We start from the raw sequence: 22,011 nt of genomic DNA on the forward strand, positions 1-22,011 counted from the left end.
CTTCTTCGGAACTAGTAATTCGTGCACCTGTATCCCGTTCGAAACATCCCTTTTCAGAATACCTACCTGGACCAGGATTGATCAGGCGCTTAAAAGACTCAGCAGGGAGAAAATATTTAGCTACTATCGGGTATGGCCAATACCACTCATTTGAAACACAATAACGAGGAAAACTTATCTTCTTTTCCATGCGATCGAGGATTTGAAGGCGAGCCTTTAATGCAGGTCCCAAGCACTCGCATATAATGTCTAAAGGAACTCCAGCAACGTTTAGATCCAATTTAACTGCAGTAATTCCTTCATTTGAGCCTGCAAATTTCAAGTTCATGTTTCCTAGCTGCTCTTCCAAATTTGATATATCTGTCAGAATCCGGTAACCATGGTCAGTAGACTCGGTACTTCCAAAGGTAACTTCCCTTACTAGACCCATTGAAACGCCTGCCACCTGTTTCCCTTACTTGTGAGTTGACACATACAACGTAAGGGAACAAAACTTCTTTAGGTAAAAGTGGAAGCAAAGCATTCTCTACAAAACTACCATCCTCAGCTTCACAGCTATTGTGACCGCACTTTTTCCAGTCTCCAACAATCCTAAATGGCCGAGTCTTGTACAAATATCTGGGGTAACTAATAATCATGTCAAAGTATCTCCCTTTGGAAAAGTGCACATACTTGTCATCCACAAACTCAGCTTGAGGTTCAGCTTCATCCGTTTCTGGTATTGTTTGTGTCACGGTGCACGAAACCTGAGTCGCTCCACACGCAAAAAATGACGAACCTTGTAATCCTGGTGACATTCTACAATCTACTTGTCTAACTTCGCCAAAGCGCCTCCCATCGAGTCTAATACCTTTTTCAACATTCCAACTATGGAAAATCTTTTTCCGCAGTTTGTCGACTATATGTGAACGTAGCAGCTTTATTTTCTCTTCATCCCATTCTTCTGACTCGAGCACTTTTTTTTGCATCTCCAGTAATTTTTTCCAGATATTCTTCACCTTTAGTCTTCTCACATGCAGTAGAATCATGTGCAGCTTCAAATGCTGCTTCTGCCAAGCTTTCAAGTTTATTGACAGTGCTATCCTTAACTAGCATTGACAATCTGTAATCCTTCTTACATTTCCCAGCCTGTTTAGCCAATTTAATTTGAGGGACAATATATTTTACAGCTTCTTTATGTGATAGCTTTAGCGCGGCTTCAAGATCTTTCTCTGTAATCTCCTGAGCTTGTACATCTACCATTAGAGTTTTATCTCGAGTGCATGCATAAATCAAGTCGATATCTGCAAAACCAAGTTCCAAATTTACAGGATTAACAAAAACTTGTCCATTTATCCTTCTTGCTCGCACGACTCCGATTGGACCACCCCAAGGAATATCTGACAACATAAGAGCTGCAGATGTTGCATTTGCAGCTATCACATCTACATCATGTTGTTCGCTGCAACTTAGTACTCTTGCATTTATTTGCACATCATGATAGAAGCCTGAAGGAAATAGAGGCCGTATAGGTGAACGAATAATACGAGTACCGGCATCCCCAGTTCCTGCACCAAAAATATCCTTCAAAGGACGCTGCTTTCCTTGGTAATCAACAATTACCCGTGGAAATGAGTCTAGAATGGCTCCAGAAAGATTAAGAAGAGAAGCAGTAGACAAGACTTTTGATACGTGTTCTCCACTTACGATCGATGGTTGCATTTCTGGCATCGTCATTAAAACCCCAGCATCGCCACCAGCATTTTTAGCACCAGAATCATCAAATTGATTAGGTGGTGTTGTTTCAAAACTAAAACAGCAAGGACCGATCTCAAATTGTTCATTGTATGTCTGGTATAACCTGATAGCATTTTTAGGTAAGGCTGAAAAGTATTGGGGATTCGATCTTCTTCTTCCACCTAGGGCTAATGACATTGCCATGATTGTGAGTTTGGGACTGACCCTTGACTCAAGTCAAAGAAGTGTTGAAAAGTGTTGAACACCTAACCCTAGAATATACGATATTGAGCCTGCGTCCACAGCCAGGCCCAACCCAAGTTAAATTTAAGCTGCTTTGGAGTATATTATAATTTAAGCTGCTTTGGAGTATATATGAAAAATCAAAAGTTGGTGAGAGAAATCTCTCGAAAGAGTTCAATATAAAAGAAGTGATCAGGGAAGTTAAACTTATGGTATAGGTTTAACTTTAAATGATTTTACGGGGGATTGCACAGGTTATGTCTTTGTAGAAGCTCTAGTTAGCTTCAGGTTATGTGTTTTTTTTTTCTTATTAAAAAAAAAAGGGAATTTCTAGATTTAATACTATGAACCTTGAAATTTTACAAAATTGCGTTGTTGGTTAAACTTCAACATAGAAGTCACTAACAAGCTGGTTAAGACAAAGATTAGGAAATTGATGTAATTCTAAGGGAATTAGAAGTCATCTAGTTCTAAGAAAAGAAAGACATGTAATAAGGTAATAGGACTAGGAAAAAGAATTCATAGTTCTCTATATATATGATCAACAAAGTTGTGATTGATCATATGAGAAAGATTAGAGCTTGTGTTTAGTTTTGAGAGATTTTCTAAACATCAATAAAGAGAGTTGTCTTTATATAAGCTAAGTCTTGCAGTTGCCATTAATTAGTATCAGAGCTTGTTTCTGAGCCATGGAAAGCGAAACCACCATTGTGGGTGCAAAACATTTCACGCCACCATCAATACAAGTTCCAATCCTCAACGCCACAAACTACACAGTATGGGCCATGAGAATGAAGGTACTGATGAAAATCTACAAGGTGCGGGATATAATTGAACCAGGAACAGATGATGCAGATAAGAACAACATCTCTATAGGTTTACTCTTTCAAGCAATACCAGAATGTCTTGTTCTACAAGTTGGTGAACAGGAAACTTCAAAGAAAATTTGGGATGCAATAAAGGCACGTAATCTCGGAGCTGATCGAGTTAAAGAAGCCCGTATGCAAACCTTAATGTCTGAATTTGAAAGAGTGAAGATGAAAGACACTGATACTATTGATAGCTTTGCAGGAAAGCTATCAGAGATAGCCTCAAAAGCTGCATCACTTGGACAAACTATTGAAGAGAACAAGCTTGTAAAGAAGTTTCTCAATAGTTTACCAAGATCCAAGTATATTCATATCATAGCTTCTCTCGAACAAGTCTTAGATTTAAAGAAGACTAGCTATGAAGATATAATTGGAATATTGAAAGCATATGAAGAAAGAATCCTTGATTAAGAAAACAATGGAGAAACTCAAGGAAAACTCTTGTACACAAACTCTTACCAACAAAAATCTGCGACAAGAGGAAGAGGTCGTGGAAGAGGTGGTAGAGTAAACAGAGGCCGAGAAAGGGGAGGAAGGTTTAACTCACAAGATAGAACAACAAGTCAAAATGATCAAAACCAAGGGAAAGAAAATAAAGATAGATCAAACATTATTTGTTACAGATGTGATAAACCAGGACACTTCTCCTCTGTATGCCCTGAAAGAATACAAAAGATGGAAGAAACAAACAAGAATGAAACAAGGGAAGCAGATACAGCTCTTTTCATGCACGAAGTTGTATTCTTAAACGAAGGGAAACTAATACCAAAGAACTACGAATCAAAGGATGGAGAAGAAGGAATCTGGTATTTAGATAATGGATCCAGCAATCACATGACTGGTAAGAGACACTACTTTTCTGAACTCAATGAGAAAATCAAAGGACAAGTGAAGTTTGGGGATGAATCTTCTGTAGAAATTGAAGGGAAAGGATCAATTTTATTTCAGAGCAAGACCGGAGAACAGAAGCTTGTCACAAACATCTACTTCATCCCAAACTTACAAAGCAACATTCTAAGTTTAGGACAAGCTACAGAAGTTGGATGTGATGTTAGAATGCGACAAGATTATCTAACAGTTCATGACCCAAGTGGAAGACTTTTAGTTAGAGTCTCACGCTCATAGAATAGACTCTACAAGATAAGTCTCATGATTGGAAGGCCATTGTGTCTGAATATGAGACTGGAAGATCAGACATGGAAGTGGCACACAAGGTTAGGACACATAAGTTTCAGAACCTTAAAAACTATGTCTCAGAACAAGATGGTTCGAGGACTACCACAGATAAATGATGAAGCAAAAATCTGTAAATCATGTTTAGTTGGGAAACAAACTCGTCAAGGTTTTCCAAAAGCAACAACATTCAGAGCCTCAAAGCCATTAGAGCTTCTTCATGCTGATTTATGTGGTCCTATTACACCACAAACCCTTGCAAATAACACATACATATTTGTTATTATAGATGACTTCTCAAGATATATGTGGTCTAGTCTTATGGAAGAAAAGAGCGAAGCATTTGACAGATTCAAAGCTTTCAGAAATCTGATAGAAAAAGAGTTAAAAGAGGAGGTCAAAATGCTTAGAGCTGATAGATGAGGAGAGTTCACTTCCTTAGAGTTCAACAAGTTCTGTGAGTCAAATGGAATCAAAAGGCAACTCACAACACCATATACACCACAACAAAACGGAGTGGTGGAGAGGAGAAAAATGACTCTAATGGAGATGACAAGAAGTTCTTTAAAGGCTATGCAGGTACCTAATTATCTATGGGGAGAAGCTGTACGACACTCCACATACCTAATAAACAGGATACCTACGAAATCTCTGAAAGACATGACTCCATATGAAAGTTTGCGAAAGAGAAAACCAAACATAGATCATTTAAGAGTGTTTGGTTGCAAAGCATACGCAAAAGTTGATTCTGCAACTATTAAGAAACTGGATGATCGACCTCAGACTCTTGTGCATATAGGAATTGAGCCTAGATACAAAGCTTACAGATTATTCAATCCAACAACGAAAAGAGTGATAGTGAGTCGAGATGTGGTATTCGATGAAAAAGCAAACTGGAACTGGAAAGAAACTAATGATGGACCAAGTAGGGATCCAGAAATGTTTCACATGAGATGGGGTCAAGTAATTGATGAAGGCGAAGGACCCATAATCATCAATACCAATGGAAACAATGATGTTAATCAAGAAGAAGAAGAGAATAATGAAAACACTGAGAATAACGAAGAAGTAGAAGAAGAAGAAGAAGAAGAGGAGATCGATGAAATAACTCAACCCATTCCACTACGAAAATCAACAAGACAGACTCAAAAGCCACAGTATCTGGAGGATTATGTTCTTCAAGCTGCAGAAGAATGTGAAATTATGCTACTTTCTGTTAATGATGAACCAAGGAATTTTCAGGAAGGAAATGTCTCGACTAAATGGACACAAGCATGTAGAGAAGAAATTATTTCAATCAACAGAAACAAGACTTGGTTTCTAGTTGATAATCCAGGTGGGGTAAAAGTGATTGGTCTTAAGTGGATCTTCAAAATAAAACGGAATGATGATGGTACTGTCAATAAATACAAAGCAAGGCTTGTAGCTAAAGGATATGTACAAGAATCAGGCATAAATTTTGATGAAGTTTTTGCACCAGTTGCTAGAATTGAAACAATACGCTTATTAATTGCAGAAGCAGCATCAAACTCATGGGAAATTCACCACTTAGACGTTAAGACAGCATTGTTACATGGTGAATTGCGAGAAGATGTGTATGTTGAACAACCAGAAGGTTTTGAAGTAAAAGGACAAGAGCATAAGGTTTATAAGTTATCAAAAGCTCTATATGGTCTAAGACAAGCTCCTCGAGCCTGGAATACAAAGTTAGATCAAATCTTAAGAGAAATCATATTTGTTAAGTGCTCTAAAGAAACATCAGTATACAGAAGAGAAGAAAAGGGAACGCTTCTTGTGATTGCAGTCTATGTAGATGATCTATTTTTGACTGGAAACTCCCTTAAGGTGATCAATGAGTTCAAGAGAGAAATGTCAAGTTTGAGATGTCAGACCTCGGAAAACTCACTTATTACCTTGGCATAGAAGTCCATCAAGGAGTAGATGAGATTCAGATTAAACAAGAAGCTTATGCAAGGAGAATTCTGAAAGAAGCAGGACTTGAAACTTGTAATCCAACTAAGATACCAATGGAGTTTGGACTTAAAATTTCAAAGGCACAAGAAGAAGCTGAGATTGATCCAACGAGTTATAGAAGAAATGTTGGATGCCTTAGATACTTGTTACACACAAGACCAGACTTGGCTTTCTCTGTGGGAGTAGCAAGCCGTTATATGCAGAGTCCACGCAAGTCTCATGGTGATGTAATAAAGCAGATATTGAGATATCTAAGAGGAACAATCAGCTATGGATTGAAGTATGGTAGAGGAGGATCAAAAGGAATTGTTGGGTATAGTGACAGCAGTCATAATATTGACCAAGATGATGAAAAAGGTACAACTGGTCATATATTTTATCTAGGAGAAGCACCTATTACATGGTGCTCACAGAAACAAGACACAGTAGCTCTGTCATCATGCGAAGCTGAGTTCATGGCCGCCACAGAAGCAGCTAAACAATCAATATGGCTTCAAGAATTGTTGGGTGAAATCAAAGGAAGAGAACCTGAAAAAGTTCTCATCAAGATTGATAATAAGTCTGAAATTGCACACACTAAAAATCCAGTGTTTCATGGGAAGACGAAACACATTCAAAAAAGGTATCATTTCATACGAGAATGCATCGAGAAGGAGGTCATTAACATTGAACACATACCAGTAACTGAGCAGAAAGCAGATACATTGACAAAGGCATTAGCTCGGATCAAGTTTGAAGAAATGAGACAATTGATTGAAGTACAAGATATGTCACGGGTAAGGTTGAAGCTTAACGGGGAGAATGTTGGTTAAACTTCAACATAGAAGTCACTAACAAGCTGGTTAGGACAAGATTAGGAAATTGATGTAATCCTAAGGGAATTAGAAGTCATCTAGTTCTAAGAAAAGGAAAGACATGTAATAAGGTAATAGGACTAGGAAAAGGAATTCATAGTTCTATATATATATGATCACCAAAGTTGTGGTTGATCATATGAGCAAGATTAGAGCTTGTGTTTAGTTTTGAGAGATTTTCTAAACATCAACAAAGAGAGTTGTCTTTATATAAGCTAAGTTTCATCTTGAAGTTGCCATTATGCGTATCAAGTGGATGGAGAAGGAAGGGAAATTTGTTTGCATGATAAGACGAAATCAACTGCAAAGTGGTCTAATTTGGCTCATGTTATGGAGGATATCCAGGTTTGTTCGATATTCACTCTCATCTCCAGTGTCTCTTTCTGCTTCAGGTATCATTAATAAGGGTCAGTGATTAGTGTGTTTGAAGCAGTCATGAACTAATTTTGAACCCAAACTATATTAGACTATACACTACAAGAAAACCTGGTTTAAGAGACCAAAATCCCAGCAAGACCCCATAATTTTAGTCACTTTAAGGGTTTAAGCATCCAAAGTTGCAACTGCCATAAAGTTTGGCGGCTACAAACCTGTGTCATCTAATATCTAGCCACGACCGAATGTGTTTGCTCGCTACATCACTCTTTCAAGTCATCTATAGCAGCTTGAAAAGTGCTCAGGTAGCTATTCACTTTGAGGCACCGACTCCTAGCAACTAAAAAATGAATCGGTTGGTACAACCTCTCTGAGCAACCAAGTTTAAGCGGCCACCACAAGTTCAAAAGAGAAGTCAGTTTTGGAAGTAGGCATTTGAAACCGATCATGATCTCATTTTAGTTTCTTATTGGTTAGATTAGCGTCATACATATCGTGGTTGTTATCTTAGTTTACTATTAGGGGTGCACAATGGCCTGTCGGTCCGGTTTTTAGGCAAAACCATTGACCAAACCGTATACACCTCGGTTTTCAATTTCAAAGCTGCCACCGAACTGTTGATGGATCGGTTGCGTTTGAAACCGATTCCAGTCCGCTAGGTCATTTTTCTGGCTACTATTGTTTTAACTGGTTCCAAACGAGGAAAAACAAACAAACAAAAGAAACCAAAAAACTATACTACAACATGAAATGGATCTCGGAGCTTTACCGAAACCTTGAAAATCTAAAATTATATCGATAATTTCTTTTGTCAAAAAATCTGTGGAACTTGGTCAATTATGCCGATTAACGCATCAGTTCTCATCTCGGTGGAAAATAGAAATCAGCTTGGCCAAGGTGAAATTTTTGGTCCCGGATACGTTAAGCGAACTAAATGAATATCTGAGTTGACTTAATAGTCAACCATATAAACCCATGGAATCCAAGAAAAATCGAGTAACTATTGAATAAAATTGATTGATAACGGGTGAAATTCGTTTCAAATTAATAGGCAATAATACAATTATACCCATGGAATCCAAGGAAAATCGCGTGGAGCGAGCGATGTTGGATAAGGTTAATATATAACATGTGAAATTGACTAAACAGTATGGACATGCGGCTAAAATGATCAATAACATGAGAAGACGACGTAATCCAAGAGAAAGTGAGTGAGGTCGACCGACAAAACTGTTGGTATTGAAACCGGCGTTGTATCCATACCCGGTTCATAGTTTGTATCTCGTTAGACTACATTTGAAGTATGAATCGACACTGAGATTCATATTTATCGATTTCGATGATGTATTCTTCTATGTTTGAAGTCAGAACCCCGCCGAAGCTTCTTGGTTCATAGTTTGTATGCCGTTATACCATATTTTAAGTTCGGATAGACACCGAGCTTTATATTTATCGATTTTGATGATATATCATGCTAAGTTTGAAGTCAGAACCCTCCCGAAGCTTCGTGCTTCATAGTTTGTATGCCGTTATACCACATTTGAAGTCAGAATCCTGCCGGAGCTTCTTGGTTCATAGTTTTTATGCTTCTTGAGTCTACCAGTGTGAACTAAAGCTACTTCATGACCTGTTTGACTAGTCAAAATTACTTCATGACCTATGTGACTAATCGAAATTCAAACCGGAAGCACAAAGAGAAAGCACAAAAGCACAAAGAGAAAGCACAAAGAAAACACACTTTCTTATTTTTTCTATTTCATTCCCATATATGTTTGGAATTTTTTTTATAATTGAAGGTCGATAATAATATCTTAAATTTATTGATATATTTTTTGGATTTTTTTCATATGGAAAGTTGATAATAAAACCGAATACACGAGTTTGAACTAGCACAAAGAGAAACACACAAGCTTCTCAATCCGTATGAGCGTCCTAAAACGAATCTACACCGTCGCTTAATTTATGCAATCCGTATCAACATCCTAAAGAAAATCTTAATTTATGCAATCCGTTTAGGATTCATTCTGTGCATCTACAGGGTTTGGATTTTTGTGGATGGGTATGAAACTCTAATTCTCTGTCTATATTCTCACCAATTCAATACTATACGTTTAAGAAGATGAAGGAGCTACGCAAAGAAGAACGAGCGTTGGCTAATGACTGAGTACTCATTGTTATAGAGTTTACCAGTGTGAACTAAAGCTACTTCATGACCTATATGACTTGTCAAAATTACTTCATGACCAATGCGAATAGTCGAAATTCAAACCGTATGCACAAAGAGAAAGCACAAAAGCACAAAGAAACATACCAATTATCGAATTCATTTTTCATTTTCCCAATTCATTCTTATACATTTTTTGGATTTTTTTATACCAAAATGTCGATAACAATGTGCTAAATTTATTAATATTTTTCATGGATTTTTTTTATGTCGAAGGTTGATAATTAAACCGAAAACATGAGTTCGTATTAACACAAAGAGAAAGCACAAAGAAAACACACTTGCCTTGATCCGTATGACACTCTTTACTTAAATCTATAAGGTCCAAATATTTTCACAATCCGTATGACCCCATCCTACCACATCTTATCCGTTCAAATTCTTTTAGATAAAACGATTTTTTTTCTCTCACTTATCTTCATTCACTTCTCTCGTCTCTCATCTTCCCCTCCCTCAGAAAAAAAAACCTTAACCCAAGTTTCGTTAGCTTCAATTGCTTCGAATCTTCATCACAAAACTCGATTCTTCCATCTCTATATTTCAGTAAAAAATCATCTCTAATCTTCCCCGAAGACTCTCAATTTCATCTTCTACATATTCCTTTGAACAATTCCACGAAACCTTAATTCACTGATTTCCCAAATCCCTGATTCTCTTTTCGATTTCATACTGAATCCTCACAAACCCTAGCTTTATTTCTAGTGGAAACCCTTAATTTCATCACAGATTTCTCTATTTTACTTCATCTTGAACTCATCCCCAAAACCCTAATTTATATCATCGGATTTACATGTTCTTCTGGTTCTGCATCAAATCACGTACTCGTATTAACACCACCTCTAATAGACACACCTAGATCATTCCCTACCTCTCTTAATCTAAAAAGATATCTATTTCATATTCTGACAATGTTTATGCTGCTACTGATCGAGAAAAGAGGGAAGAACTGATCTCGTTGATGTTGTAGAAGATGAATCTGTAATAGAATTAGGGAATTGATGTCTGTAAGATTTCAAGAAACAAGGGTTTGAGGTGAACTTGAGATGAAGTGAAGATTTAAGGGTTTGATGTCTGTTTTGTTGATGTAGATTACGTTGAGGGGTGCAACAAAATCAAAAGATTAAGGGTTTGATGTCTGTTTTGTTGATGTAGATTACATTGAGATGAAGTGAAGATTTAAGTGAAATTGATGTCTGTTTTTTCGATATAGATTACGTTGAGGGGTGCAACAAAATCATACTTAAGAACAGTGGAAAACTCTTACATTGACAGCTCTGACGAGGTTTTCTCCTTTTGATTTGGTTGATTTTGATTATAGAAATTTAATTTTTGATTTCTAATTTTTGTACTGATTCTGTAATTGTTGGTGTAAACAGGGGAACCAAGTGGAGGAGGATATAAAGAAGGGGATTGAGAAGAAGAAGGTGGAAAAGAGGGCAGAAGAAAATGGAAGATGAATTACAGAGGAGTTGAAGAACAAGTAGAAGTTGGTTCGTTTTCTAATAATTGTTTCTTAATCGAATTAGAGTTGAATAACATGCTCCCAAAGGATTTTCTAAGTATCTTGTCTTTTGATTTTGTTTAATTTTGGGCTTAATTTTACTGTACTCAATTGATTTTCCTTTTTAGGTCTGTTTAGGTTATGTATTTCAAGAGACTTTGGGTATGGAATTTTTGTACTGAAGTAATAATTTCTGATGGATAAAGATGCATCGATCAATCATATCTCTTTGTAGGATGCAGTTAATTGAAGGCGAAATGAACCAAGAAATAATTTCTTATGATGAAGGATGCTTCCCCGATGATGAAATGATGTTAATCCCGGTAATTTGGATTCTTTGCACTTGGTAGGCCATGTAAGCTCTTTACCAAATTAGTAAACTTTTGTGCTATAATCTCGTTAAACGAACCTAAAGCATTAACATTGTGTTTAATTTCTTTCAGGAGAATGAGCAGAGTGCCCTCTTTGCTACGATGGTTTTGCAGTTCTGCTACAAAGAGAATTATTACTGCAAAAGACCATTCTTCAGTTCAGCTTAACATTGGTCATATTGATGACAGTGGTATCTATACTAGACATTTATCCACTTTTTCCCTTAGTGGTTTCGTTCGTTGCCCAGGAAATTGTTGTCATTGTGCTGTTAATTCTAATTGAGTTTATCTTTATTAGGATTTGCGCTAGCTAGTTATGGAGAACTTTTAAAGGTGCATTGTGAGGTTTGATGACTTTATAGATGAGAATCCATTATCTCCTGATTATAATTATGTGAATCACTTCCTTCATGCTACATCCTAATCCCTCACGGTGATTTTGATTCCTTCCATGATGTTATTAGAGTATGAGTACTCCATCAAGATCCCAATGATGAATGATCAGAGAGGAACTTAAACACAAGAATGATGGAAGTATGAATCTCTTATCATGAGCTTGGTGCTACAAAGTCGAAGGAGTGTTCATCTTTTATTTAAAAATTAAGGAAATTGTAATCATCATTTTTTAAAGAAATGATTGGTTAGTGTTTTTGATCTTTTTGTTCGTGTAAAGATTTTCTTTTTTTTAAGAAATGATGTAAATTGATCTATGTGATATAATAAAACTTGATTCAGTTTTTAATTTGGTTCATAATTTGTGTTAGTATCAATTTTAATTGTAAGTTTCATTTTAATTTCAATTTGGGATTTATCTAAATCGAAATCGGCTAGATAATTCCGGGAAAAAAGTTTGGTAGCTCAAAAATGTAAGCAACCAAACTTCAGGTTCACTTGTTCTAATATGGTTGGTCTATCTATGAAGCGATCAGTGTTTCACTTGTTGTATTTTGGTTGGTCTAGCTTTAAAGCGATCATTATTTTGCTTGTTGTATTTTGGTTGGTCTAGCTTTAAAGCGATCATTATTTTGTTTGCTCTAGGAAGGTCTGTCTAGCCACGAAGCAATTAATAAAAAAGACGTTATATGATAGTTGCTTGATTACTAAAGCGATTGCCTAGCTGCTCTAGACTTGTAGAAATCTCACCTTTTGCAACTCGAGAGCGAGAGCCAAATTAAGTGCTTTAAAGGTTAGAGCGATTCAATATGGGCTTTTCCAACCAAAAATGCCTGGTCCCTTAATTCAACTTTTCTTGTAGTGATACTTCCCGTGTGAAGAATTGGTTACCATTGAGTAGTTTTATTAAATCTCCAGCTGCTTTATCTTAACAACAAACAATCACACCAAAGCATACCACAACACAATGGAAACGCACTTTTCTATAACTGACAACTATGCCAGACTCGTCTATAATCATACAGGATATTACGTTTTGGTGACTCATCATAGTAGTCTAGGAGTTCACGGTCGGCATCTCTGGCGGCATCAGAATCATCATAGTCTGATAAATCATCAGAGTCATCTCGGAATTCTGCTGGGGCATCAGTACGATCATAGTCGGCTTCGTCTTGGAATTCTCGGGTGGCATCAGGATCATCGTAGTATGTCGAGTAATCAAGTTCAACCTCCATCCCATCCATATCTTTAACCTTTTCAAGAACTCTTAAATGACTTGTTTTGCTCTTTGCAACCACTGCAATCATACCGTCTTGTTCTTGTTCTTCGGTGCATGTAATTCGTGAACCTGTTTCATGTCCAAACCTAACCAGATCGATATCACATTCGTACAACCCGCATCTGCATACATCACACGATCAACAGGCTGTGCAGGGATAAAATACTTGGCTACTATTGGGTATGGCCATAACCATTCATTTGAAGCACAATAACGAGGAACAATTATCTCTTCTTCCATGCGATCGAGGATTTGAAGACGAGCCTTTGATGCAGGTCCTAAGCACTCACATAAAATGTCTAGAGAAACTCCAGCAACATTTAGATCCAATTGAACTGCAGTAATTCCTTCCCACGAGCCTGCAACTTTCAAGTTCATGTCCCCTAAGTGCTCTTCCTAACTTGACAAATCAGTCAAAACCGGTAAGCATGCACAGTACTTCCAGAGTGAACTTCCCTTACTAGACCCATTGAAACGCCTGCCACCTGTTTCCTTAGCGGGACACCAGCGTCCATTAATGCAATGCTCACTCCACAAACAGAGGCCGTAGAGGCAGAACCATCATGACGTACAACTTGTGAGTTGCAACGAACAACATAAGGGAAAGTATCTTCTTTAGGTAAAACTGCAACAAAAGCATTCTCCATAAAACTGCCATCCTCATCTTCATTACCGCTGTTTCCGCAATTTTTCCAGTCTCCATCAATCCTAAAGGGTCGAGTCTTGTATAAGTATCTGGGGTAACTAATAATCATGTCACAGGATCTTCTGTTAGAAAAGTGCCTATACTTAGCATCCACAAACTCAGCATGAGGTTCAGCTTCATCCGTTTCTGGTATTGTTTGTGTCACGGTGCACGAAACCTGAGTCGCCCCACACAAAAAAAATGACGAACCTTGTAGTCCTGACGAGACTCGACTGTATTTACAATCTACTCGTCTAACTTCGTCAAAGTGCCTCCCATCAATTCTAATACCATTTTCAACATTCCATCTATGGAAAATCTTTTTCCGCAGTTTGTCCACCATATATGGATGTAGCGGCTCTATTTTTTCTATATCATGGCTCTCCTCTACCTCTAGTACTTTATTTGCATCTCCAATAATTTTTGCCAAATATTCTGCACCTTTAGTCTTTTCACATGCAGCAGAATCAGGAAAGAAAACAGCTTCAAATGGTGCTTCTGCCAAGCTATCGAATTTCTGGACAGTGCTATCCTTAACCAGCATTGATAATTTGTAATCTTTCTTACATTTCCCAGCTTGTTTAGCCAATTTAATCTGAGGGTCAATATATTTGGCAGCTTCTTGATGTGCTAGGTTTAGCGCCGCTGCAAGATCTTCTTCTGACACCTCCTGAGCTTGCACATCTACCATTAGCGCCTTATCTCGAGTACAAGCATAAATCAAGTCGATATCAGAACATGCAAGTTCAGACTTCACGGGGTTAACAACAAATTCTCCTTGTATTCTTCCTACTCGCACAACTCCAATCGGGCCACCCCAAGGAATGTCTGACAACATAAGAGCTGCAGATGTTGCATTTGCAGCTAATACATCTATATCATGATGTTCGCTGCAACATAGTACTCTTGCATTTACTTGCACATTATGGTAGAAGCCTGAAGGAAAGAGTGGTCGTATAGGTGTACGAATAATACGAGTACCGCTGCCGCCCCTTCGTGGACCATGAATATCCTGACAAGGATGCTACTTTCCTTGGTAATCAACTGTTATGCGTGGAGAAGAGTCTAGAATATTACCACAAGGATTAAGAAGTGAAGCAGTAGACAAGATCTTTGATACTTGTTCTCCTGCGTTCATTCTTAACGTAGATGGTTGCATATCTCGCATTGTCATTACAACCCCAGCACCAGCACCAGAACCATCAAATTCATTAGGTGGTGTTGTTTCAAAACTAAAACAGCAAGATCCAATCTGAAATTCTTCTTTGTATGTCTGGTATAACCTAATAGCATTTTTGGGTATGTTTGGAAAGTATTGGAGATTTGCTGCATTTCTTCTCCCGCATAGGGTTAATGACAATGCCATGACTGTGAATGAGAACGAGGAACAGAAATTGGTCAAACAATTGCTAGAATTAGGGGTGTGCAGAAAAATCGAAACCGCGGTTTTCACCCGAAACCGTCCGTAAAATTGCGGGTGAAAATCAATCCACAAGAGTCTATGGGTCGGACACGGTTGACTTTTCAAATCCGTAAGGTTTAGCGGTTTGGTTGCGGTTGGACTTTGAAATCCGCGGATTCACCCGCACCCGTAAAAATTGAGTTTTAGATTTTAGATTAGGTTAGATATCTCTAATTTAATTTACTAGGAATAAGAGGTTCGTCCTCTTCAGAGAACATTTCAAGATCTGCATAATCTTCTTGAAGAAACTGAAGGTTTTGAAACTTCTCGATGCTTTTATGTGATCCACTCCGTGCGTTGTGAGAACTACTGGAAAAAGAAGTAGTGCCCTCCTCTTGATACTGAATATAAACACAAAACAAGGTAGCAGTTAATTATCCGCCAAAGATGGTCTAATGTGGACAAGAATCCTGCTAAAGCACTAATCCAGGAAATTTATCCTGTTGTTTGTCAATTCATAGAGGAAATTAAATTCGTTTTCAAAAAAAAGGTGCTACATCAAATGATTAAAGATCACTAAACTTCTCTGTTGCAGTGTTAATTAAGATTACTACCTAATAAGTTTATATTATACTCATAATGTTGTGCATCAAAACTTTGGCATTTGCTTCATTGTTATTAATTTATTATCATGGGAGTGAGACAGTGAGTTAACATAAATAGAGAGATCAATTACCCATACGAAGGGATTTTCACAGATAGGCAGACTCTTTTTTTAAAAAAAAAACAGAATTCTCTAAATCCACGATTAATCCGCATCCGGTCAGCATCACCCGCTAATCCGTGGATGTCAAATCCGCGGGTGATTGGGCCGGTTACGGTTCAATTTTCCAAATCCGCAACTTTGACGGTTTAATTGCGGGTGACTCCCAATCCGCAACCGTCCGTCCGTTGCACATCCCTGACTAGAAGACTTATCATATTGGGCCCAGCGCAGGCTCAGGCTTATGCCCAGATCCATGACAAGAATACATGATCCTGCAAAAATGAGATAGATGAGAAGAAAACATGGAAGTTGTCATTGAAATATTCTGAAACTTGAAACCACAACAAAAAAAACTCTCCATGGAATTGTTGGTCGGGAAAGAACTTATAAAAAGGTGATAATTCGCACGTACCTTTGAGGTTCCAAATTTCCAAAAACGACATTTTGGACTTTTGGCAATGGTATTATAACTTTTCTATCTTTCACAGTAAATTTTTCGCAACGGTTTTAGGTCAAACAAGGTCTCATTCACTCTAGTTTCCTACAACAAACATATTGCTGATAGTTGACAGTGTAACAATAAGTCCAGTTAACTGAGCCAAGTACGTGGGTGCACTCGTACGGGACACTCGAAAATGTGTTATCGACTGTTTATTGTATACCATTGAGTCTAGTTAAATGTAATGTTGACCGTTGACTGCATATCATTTCAGGGATGTAAAAGGCACGTCTATGGTCATCTTTTACCCTTTTTTGTTATAGTATCTGTTTTTGAATTTTTGTGTTCTTTGAGGTGTTATCCGGAATTTACCTTTTTTCAAGTCCCTTTATGGTAAAAGTCTCCTCTCCATGGGAAGGTAATGCAGACTAGCTAGTGTGCATTAATATTGGCTTATTCAGCGCCATCTGCCTGAAGGTTCAACTTTCCTAAAACAATTCAAGAGTGGTCTATTTTTAGGCCTGTCTATGGATACCGATTTTCCGTTAGCCGATACCGATAATCCGTTAGCCGTTACCGCTATCGTCCGACATAGCGGTAAACGGATATCCGATACCGATAAGTTGACGGATAATCCCTTCTTAACGTAACGGTAGTGGAACCGTACATTTCCGTTAGGTTTAGTTCCGTTATCCGCTAACGTGCGTATTGCACGTGTAAATTTTTTCTCTTGTGTTGTGTTTGTGTATCGTCGAAAATGGAGATGGAGTCATGGAGATGTCTTTTTCTTTTCAAAAAACATGATTTTTTCTTTTGCTAGAAGCCTAGAACATCTGAATATTTGTATGTCTGTTTTTGTGTATGTGTGACATGGATTTAGAACCTGTTTTGTTGGATTTAATAGTTGATATGTGTTTTTAGCCTATTTTCTGTTTGTACCGGATGGTAACGGATAAATATCCGGTATCCGATAAATCCAACGTAATGGCAACATTTTTGATTTTCCTATTTCCGTCGGAATTTAACAGATAACGGATATCCGCTAATTTTTAATGGCAAGGGCAGCGAAAGAGACAGTATCCGTTACGTTAACATCCATTGACAGCCCTATCTATTTTGATGATTAAACGAGATGTCAAATCCGGCTAGTTCAAGACTTCAAGATATATCATGTGAATAATGTCATTAAAATTCGTCCCTCGAGACCATTTTAATAGTCATCTAAAATCTGCCACTGTCTCAAAATTAACCATGCGGCCTAAAATCTATTCTGTGAAATGCATGCACCGTGCTCTACCATTAATAGCATTAAGTATTTTGATATCTTCGGGATCATGAAAATCTTAAGATTTCAAGATTTTTGAATTAATAATCTTTCGGGTCATACTTATCTATTTCCTCTCCATGGGAAGGTTATGCAGACTAGCCTGCATTGGCTTATTCAGAGCCATCTAACTGAAAGTTCAATTTTCGTGAAACAGTTTAAGAGTGGTCTATTTTGATGATTGGACGAGCCATCAATTCCACTAGTCGAGGAAGACTACTAATGTCATTAAAATTCGGCCCCCGAGACTATTTTGATAGTCATTTAAAATTTTCCATTATCTCAAAATTAATCATGCAGTCTAAAATCTATTCTGTGAAATGCATACACCGTGCTCTACCATTAATAGCATTAAGTATTTTGATATCTTCCGGATCTTGAAAGTCTTAAGACTTCAACATTTTTGAATTAATAATATTTTTGGTCATACTTATTTATTTAGCTAGATTTTCACTTTTTTTTTTAAAGTCTCCTTGTGGTAAAAATCTCCTCCCCATGGGAAGGTTATGCAGACTAGCCTGCATTAGCTTATTCAAAGCCATTTTCCTAAAGGTTCAACTTTCCTAAAACAACTCAAGAGTGCTCTATTTTGATGATTAAACCAGCCGTTAATCCGGTTAGTTCAAGACTTCAAGATATATCACGTGACTAATGCCATTAAAATTCGTCCCTCGAGACCATTTTAATAGTCATCTAAAATCTGTCACTGTCTCAAAATTAACCATGTGGCCTAAAATCTATTCTGTGAGTTGCATACACCGTGCTCTTCCATTAATAGCATTAAGTATTTTGATATCTTCTGGATCCTGAAAATCTTAAGAATTCAAGATTTTTGAATTAATAACCTTTTTGATCATACTTATTTATTTTGGAATTTTGTGTTCGTTGAGGTGTTAGCTAGAATTTCACTTTTTTTTTTAAGGTCCCTTTGTGGAAAAAATCTCCTCTCTGTGGGAAGGTTATGCAGACTAGCTTGCATTGGCTTATTCAGAGCCATCTGCTCGAAAGTTCAACTTTCGTAGGACAACTCAAGAGTGGTCTATTTTGATGATTGAACGAGCCATCAATCCTGCTAGTTCAAGACTTCAAGATATATCATGTGACTAATGTCATTAACCATGTGGTCTAAAATTTGTTCTTTGAATTGCATATACGTGTTCTACAATTAATAGCATTAAGTATTTTGATACCTTCCGGATCCCGAAAATCTTAAGACTTCAAGATTTTTGAATTATTAGTCTTTTTGATCATATATTTATTTATTTTGGAAATTATGTGTTCGCTGAGGTGTTAGCTAGAATTTCACTTTTTTTTCTTAAAGTCCCATTGTGGCAAAAAATCTACCTACCATTGTGAATGGATCTTAATCAATAGACCATCTCCACAATTCACCAAGTAAATATCTTTGAAGCATTATACCATTTACCAACTACCGAGGACATGTGCTTTTTTACCATGCTAAATTGGGGCCAGTAGATAGATGACAAAAAAGATTACTAAAAATCACTTCACACCACCCCTTATCAAAATAAATACCAAACTACTTATTTCACTCCTGATTAATTAGCACTAATTAATCGTATCAGGGGTTAATTTTATTTTGGATGTGAGATTAACTAATGTTACAGAGTTCATCAAAACATCAACATTTTGATTTTTTCTTTCGTAAACAGTACTAAGAATCGTTTTACGTTCATTAACTTGTAAACCGATTCTAATTGGTGTTTTCAAATAAACAGAGGACATCTATAATCGGTTAACGTTGACATGTTTATAATCCGATTTTGTAAATCGGATTTTACTTATGACATATATAAACTGATTGTTTCCTTTTCATTACCAATTTTCATTCATTCCATTATTACTGTAGGATGCATTTAGCACATGCATCAAGTCTTTAAACCCCTAAGCGACCCTAGTGGACGAGTTATAGTCTCGTGAGGGTTTACATAGATGTCTACCCACAAAACCTATACAAAAACTTCTAAAGCCATCAATCTTCCTCCTCCGAAGACGATACCGCATCCAAGTAGTCTGGGTTATCCTACGGGATTCTTTCTGTCAAGAAGTGATAGCTTGCATCAAATGCGAATGCTTTCCTCTTTTCCTCCAATTAGCGCGTTTTCACGACTTCGTGCTACAAAAACACAAAAACAAACTTACATTTGTTAATGGTGTTTTATTGGAAGATAAAACAACATGGGTTACGTAAAAAAAACCACAAAATGACTTACAAATTCTGCAATCGACAAGGTGAAGGGGCGAGTGTTAGAAATCCGAGGTTGGAGAGCTAAAAAAGCAAGTATCGCATTTTCGATGACTAAGTGCCTATTATGGACTTGTTGGACATTTCTTGCATTAGGATTCCCATGCTCTTGCCTAAATGTGTTGTGTACTTTAGCCCAAAAGGTTGTTGAATCCTCCCTTTAGAAGGATTGATGTCTAAGTCGATTTTCCGCATACCATGCTTTCGTGATTGCCAAATCTTCCTCGGAGTCGAATGATGCCATTTCTTGTATGCATATGTATGAAATGAGTAGTTGTGGAGTATATGGAGTGAGGGGGAATAAAATGATCAATTTTGAGGCAAATGGGGTCCAAGGGTGAGGTATCTATTTATAGAGAAAGTCCCAAACGACTATTTTTTTGAAAAACGTGAAATAATTTGAAATAATCGGTCATTTAGAAGGACTGTAAAACCCGATTGTATTTATATTCCACAGGGAATCGTTCTTTCTTGCGGCCAATGTCAACCGATTAAAGACATTTTAAATTTTGAATTTTCACCGGCACCAATCGGTTTATATATTTCCATATGTGATCCGATTCTAGCTTGGCTCAATAACATCCAGGAAGAATGGCTTGCACAATCGTCTTATGTTGACGTATCGAGTAAACTGATTGTTGGCATGTCAGGCTAGAATCAATTTAAACATTAAGTACATTAAGTTCAACACAAGATCATCCAAAATAAAAACATCAACCACACAACTATCATACAAAATACAAACATCAACCATCCCAAAAGACTTAAAACAACCACAAGTCTTAGCATCAGGAGCACCTGCAGCACCACCAGCGGAAGCATCATCAAGAGCAGCAACTTCTGCATCATCCATGCCCATATATTCAACTGTTTCTTCAAACATACCTTCCAATTCTTGGTGGGAATTCCTCCCAGCTGAAATAATGTTTCTCTTCATCCTGGCGAACGTCATGACCTCAACAAGCTCTTCAAGTGAAAGCATATATATCAATCAGTGCAAAAGCTTGTTCAAGACGGGTCTCAACTTCGAAAGCAAACTTAATAGGCTTCTCACTGGAACTCTTTCTGGTTTCCTCAGAATATCCTCCAAGGTTAACTCTCGATTGTAAAATGGTAAGTGTACGAAGTCCATTCTACACAAAATATAAACAAAAATCAAATAAGAAATTGGTACATATAGAAACATAAGTAATCTGATTCTGGAGAGGCTACAAGAATCGGGTTATGTGGTACATGTATAAAACCCGATTGTGGAGAGGAAGATGAAAAGATTATATTAATCGAATTATACATATTACATATCTAAACCGATTCTGGTGATGAATTTTCATATTTCTTTTCCAAGCCAGAATCGGTTGATGTTAATCATAATGTAAAACGATTATTGTGCATGCTCTTCATGGTCTAGAACAAAATCCAGAATCGGTTTATTCGGTAGGTCAATAAAAACCGATTCTGGGTGTAATCAGAGTTTTAATTTCTCAAAAACGAAGATTTAAACATGTAAATCAATAAGATAAGCAGAATCATAGAATGGGTTGATGGAGATTTACCTTCTTCTTGGTTGGATCGAAGATTCGTTGGAGAAGAAGATGAAAATTAGCGTTTTGAGAATTTGGAAAGATTAGGATGGAAATAGAAAGTTTTTTTGTTTTTCGATTTACTGAAAATAGAAAGATTAGAATTTATATGAAAGAGTTTTAGGAATTAATGTAGAGGTAAATTAGTATTTTTTAGAAGTTTGGGTGCCTATAATAATTTGGTGGTGTGGGAAGAAAAATTTTTGAGGCCCCAATTAAGTATTATAGGCCCCAATTTAGCCACTCTTTTTTAAGGCTATATTTTACAAGGCCCTCTGGGCGCCTCGCGTAGGCGCTAAAGGCGCATTGGCATCAGGCAGAACGCCTTAACTCCCTAATTTTCCTTTGGTTTACACCACAGCGACGCCTTAATCGAGCGACCAATTCGTCCTTTCATAAGTTTAGCCATCTTTTAATAATGTTATCTCTTATAATTATGTTTTTTTTTACGTACACGGTAGTACGGTGCACTGTGTATTTCATTCTCCTTTTGGGAAAAATGTACAATAAAATCTTTTAGATAACAATTGAATGAGTAAACCGGCAACCCCATTTTTGTCAATTTTCGTTCTCCCTT

General features: G+C 37.2%; 1 protein-coding gene and 1 long non-coding RNA gene across 2 annotated transcripts; one reads left to right on the forward strand and one right to left on the reverse strand.

The window, feature by feature from the left end:
* The first annotated feature begins 10,423 nt into the window (after positions 1-10,423).
* LOC113339935 lies at positions 10,424-10,892 on the forward strand. The gene is made up of 3 exons (XR_003355191.1): positions 10,424-10,554; positions 10,639-10,710; positions 10,805-10,892. It is a non-coding gene; the product is annotated as an uncharacterized LOC113339935 (long non-coding RNA).
* A 2,493-nt stretch (positions 10,893-13,385) lies between these two features.
* LOC113340149 (polyribonucleotide nucleotidyltransferase 2, mitochondrial-like) lies at positions 13,386-20,806 on the reverse strand. Its single transcript, XM_026585353.1, has 4 exons — positions 20,600-20,806; positions 15,304-15,460; positions 14,778-15,025; positions 13,386-14,669 (listed from the first exon to the last, which is right to left on the reverse strand). Exons 1-4 carry the CDS (start codon positions 20,804-20,806, stop codon positions 13,386-13,388), a joined length of 1,896 nt encoding a protein of 631 aa, XP_026441138.1.
* Positions 20,807-22,011: the final 1,205 nt, after the last annotated feature.

The sequence above is a fragment of the Papaver somniferum genome, unplaced genomic scaffold (assembly GCF_003573695.1).
Source record: "Papaver somniferum cultivar HN1 unplaced genomic scaffold, ASM357369v1 unplaced-scaffold_21, whole genome shotgun sequence".
Taxonomy (NCBI): domain Eukaryota; kingdom Viridiplantae; phylum Streptophyta; class Magnoliopsida; order Ranunculales; family Papaveraceae; genus Papaver; species Papaver somniferum.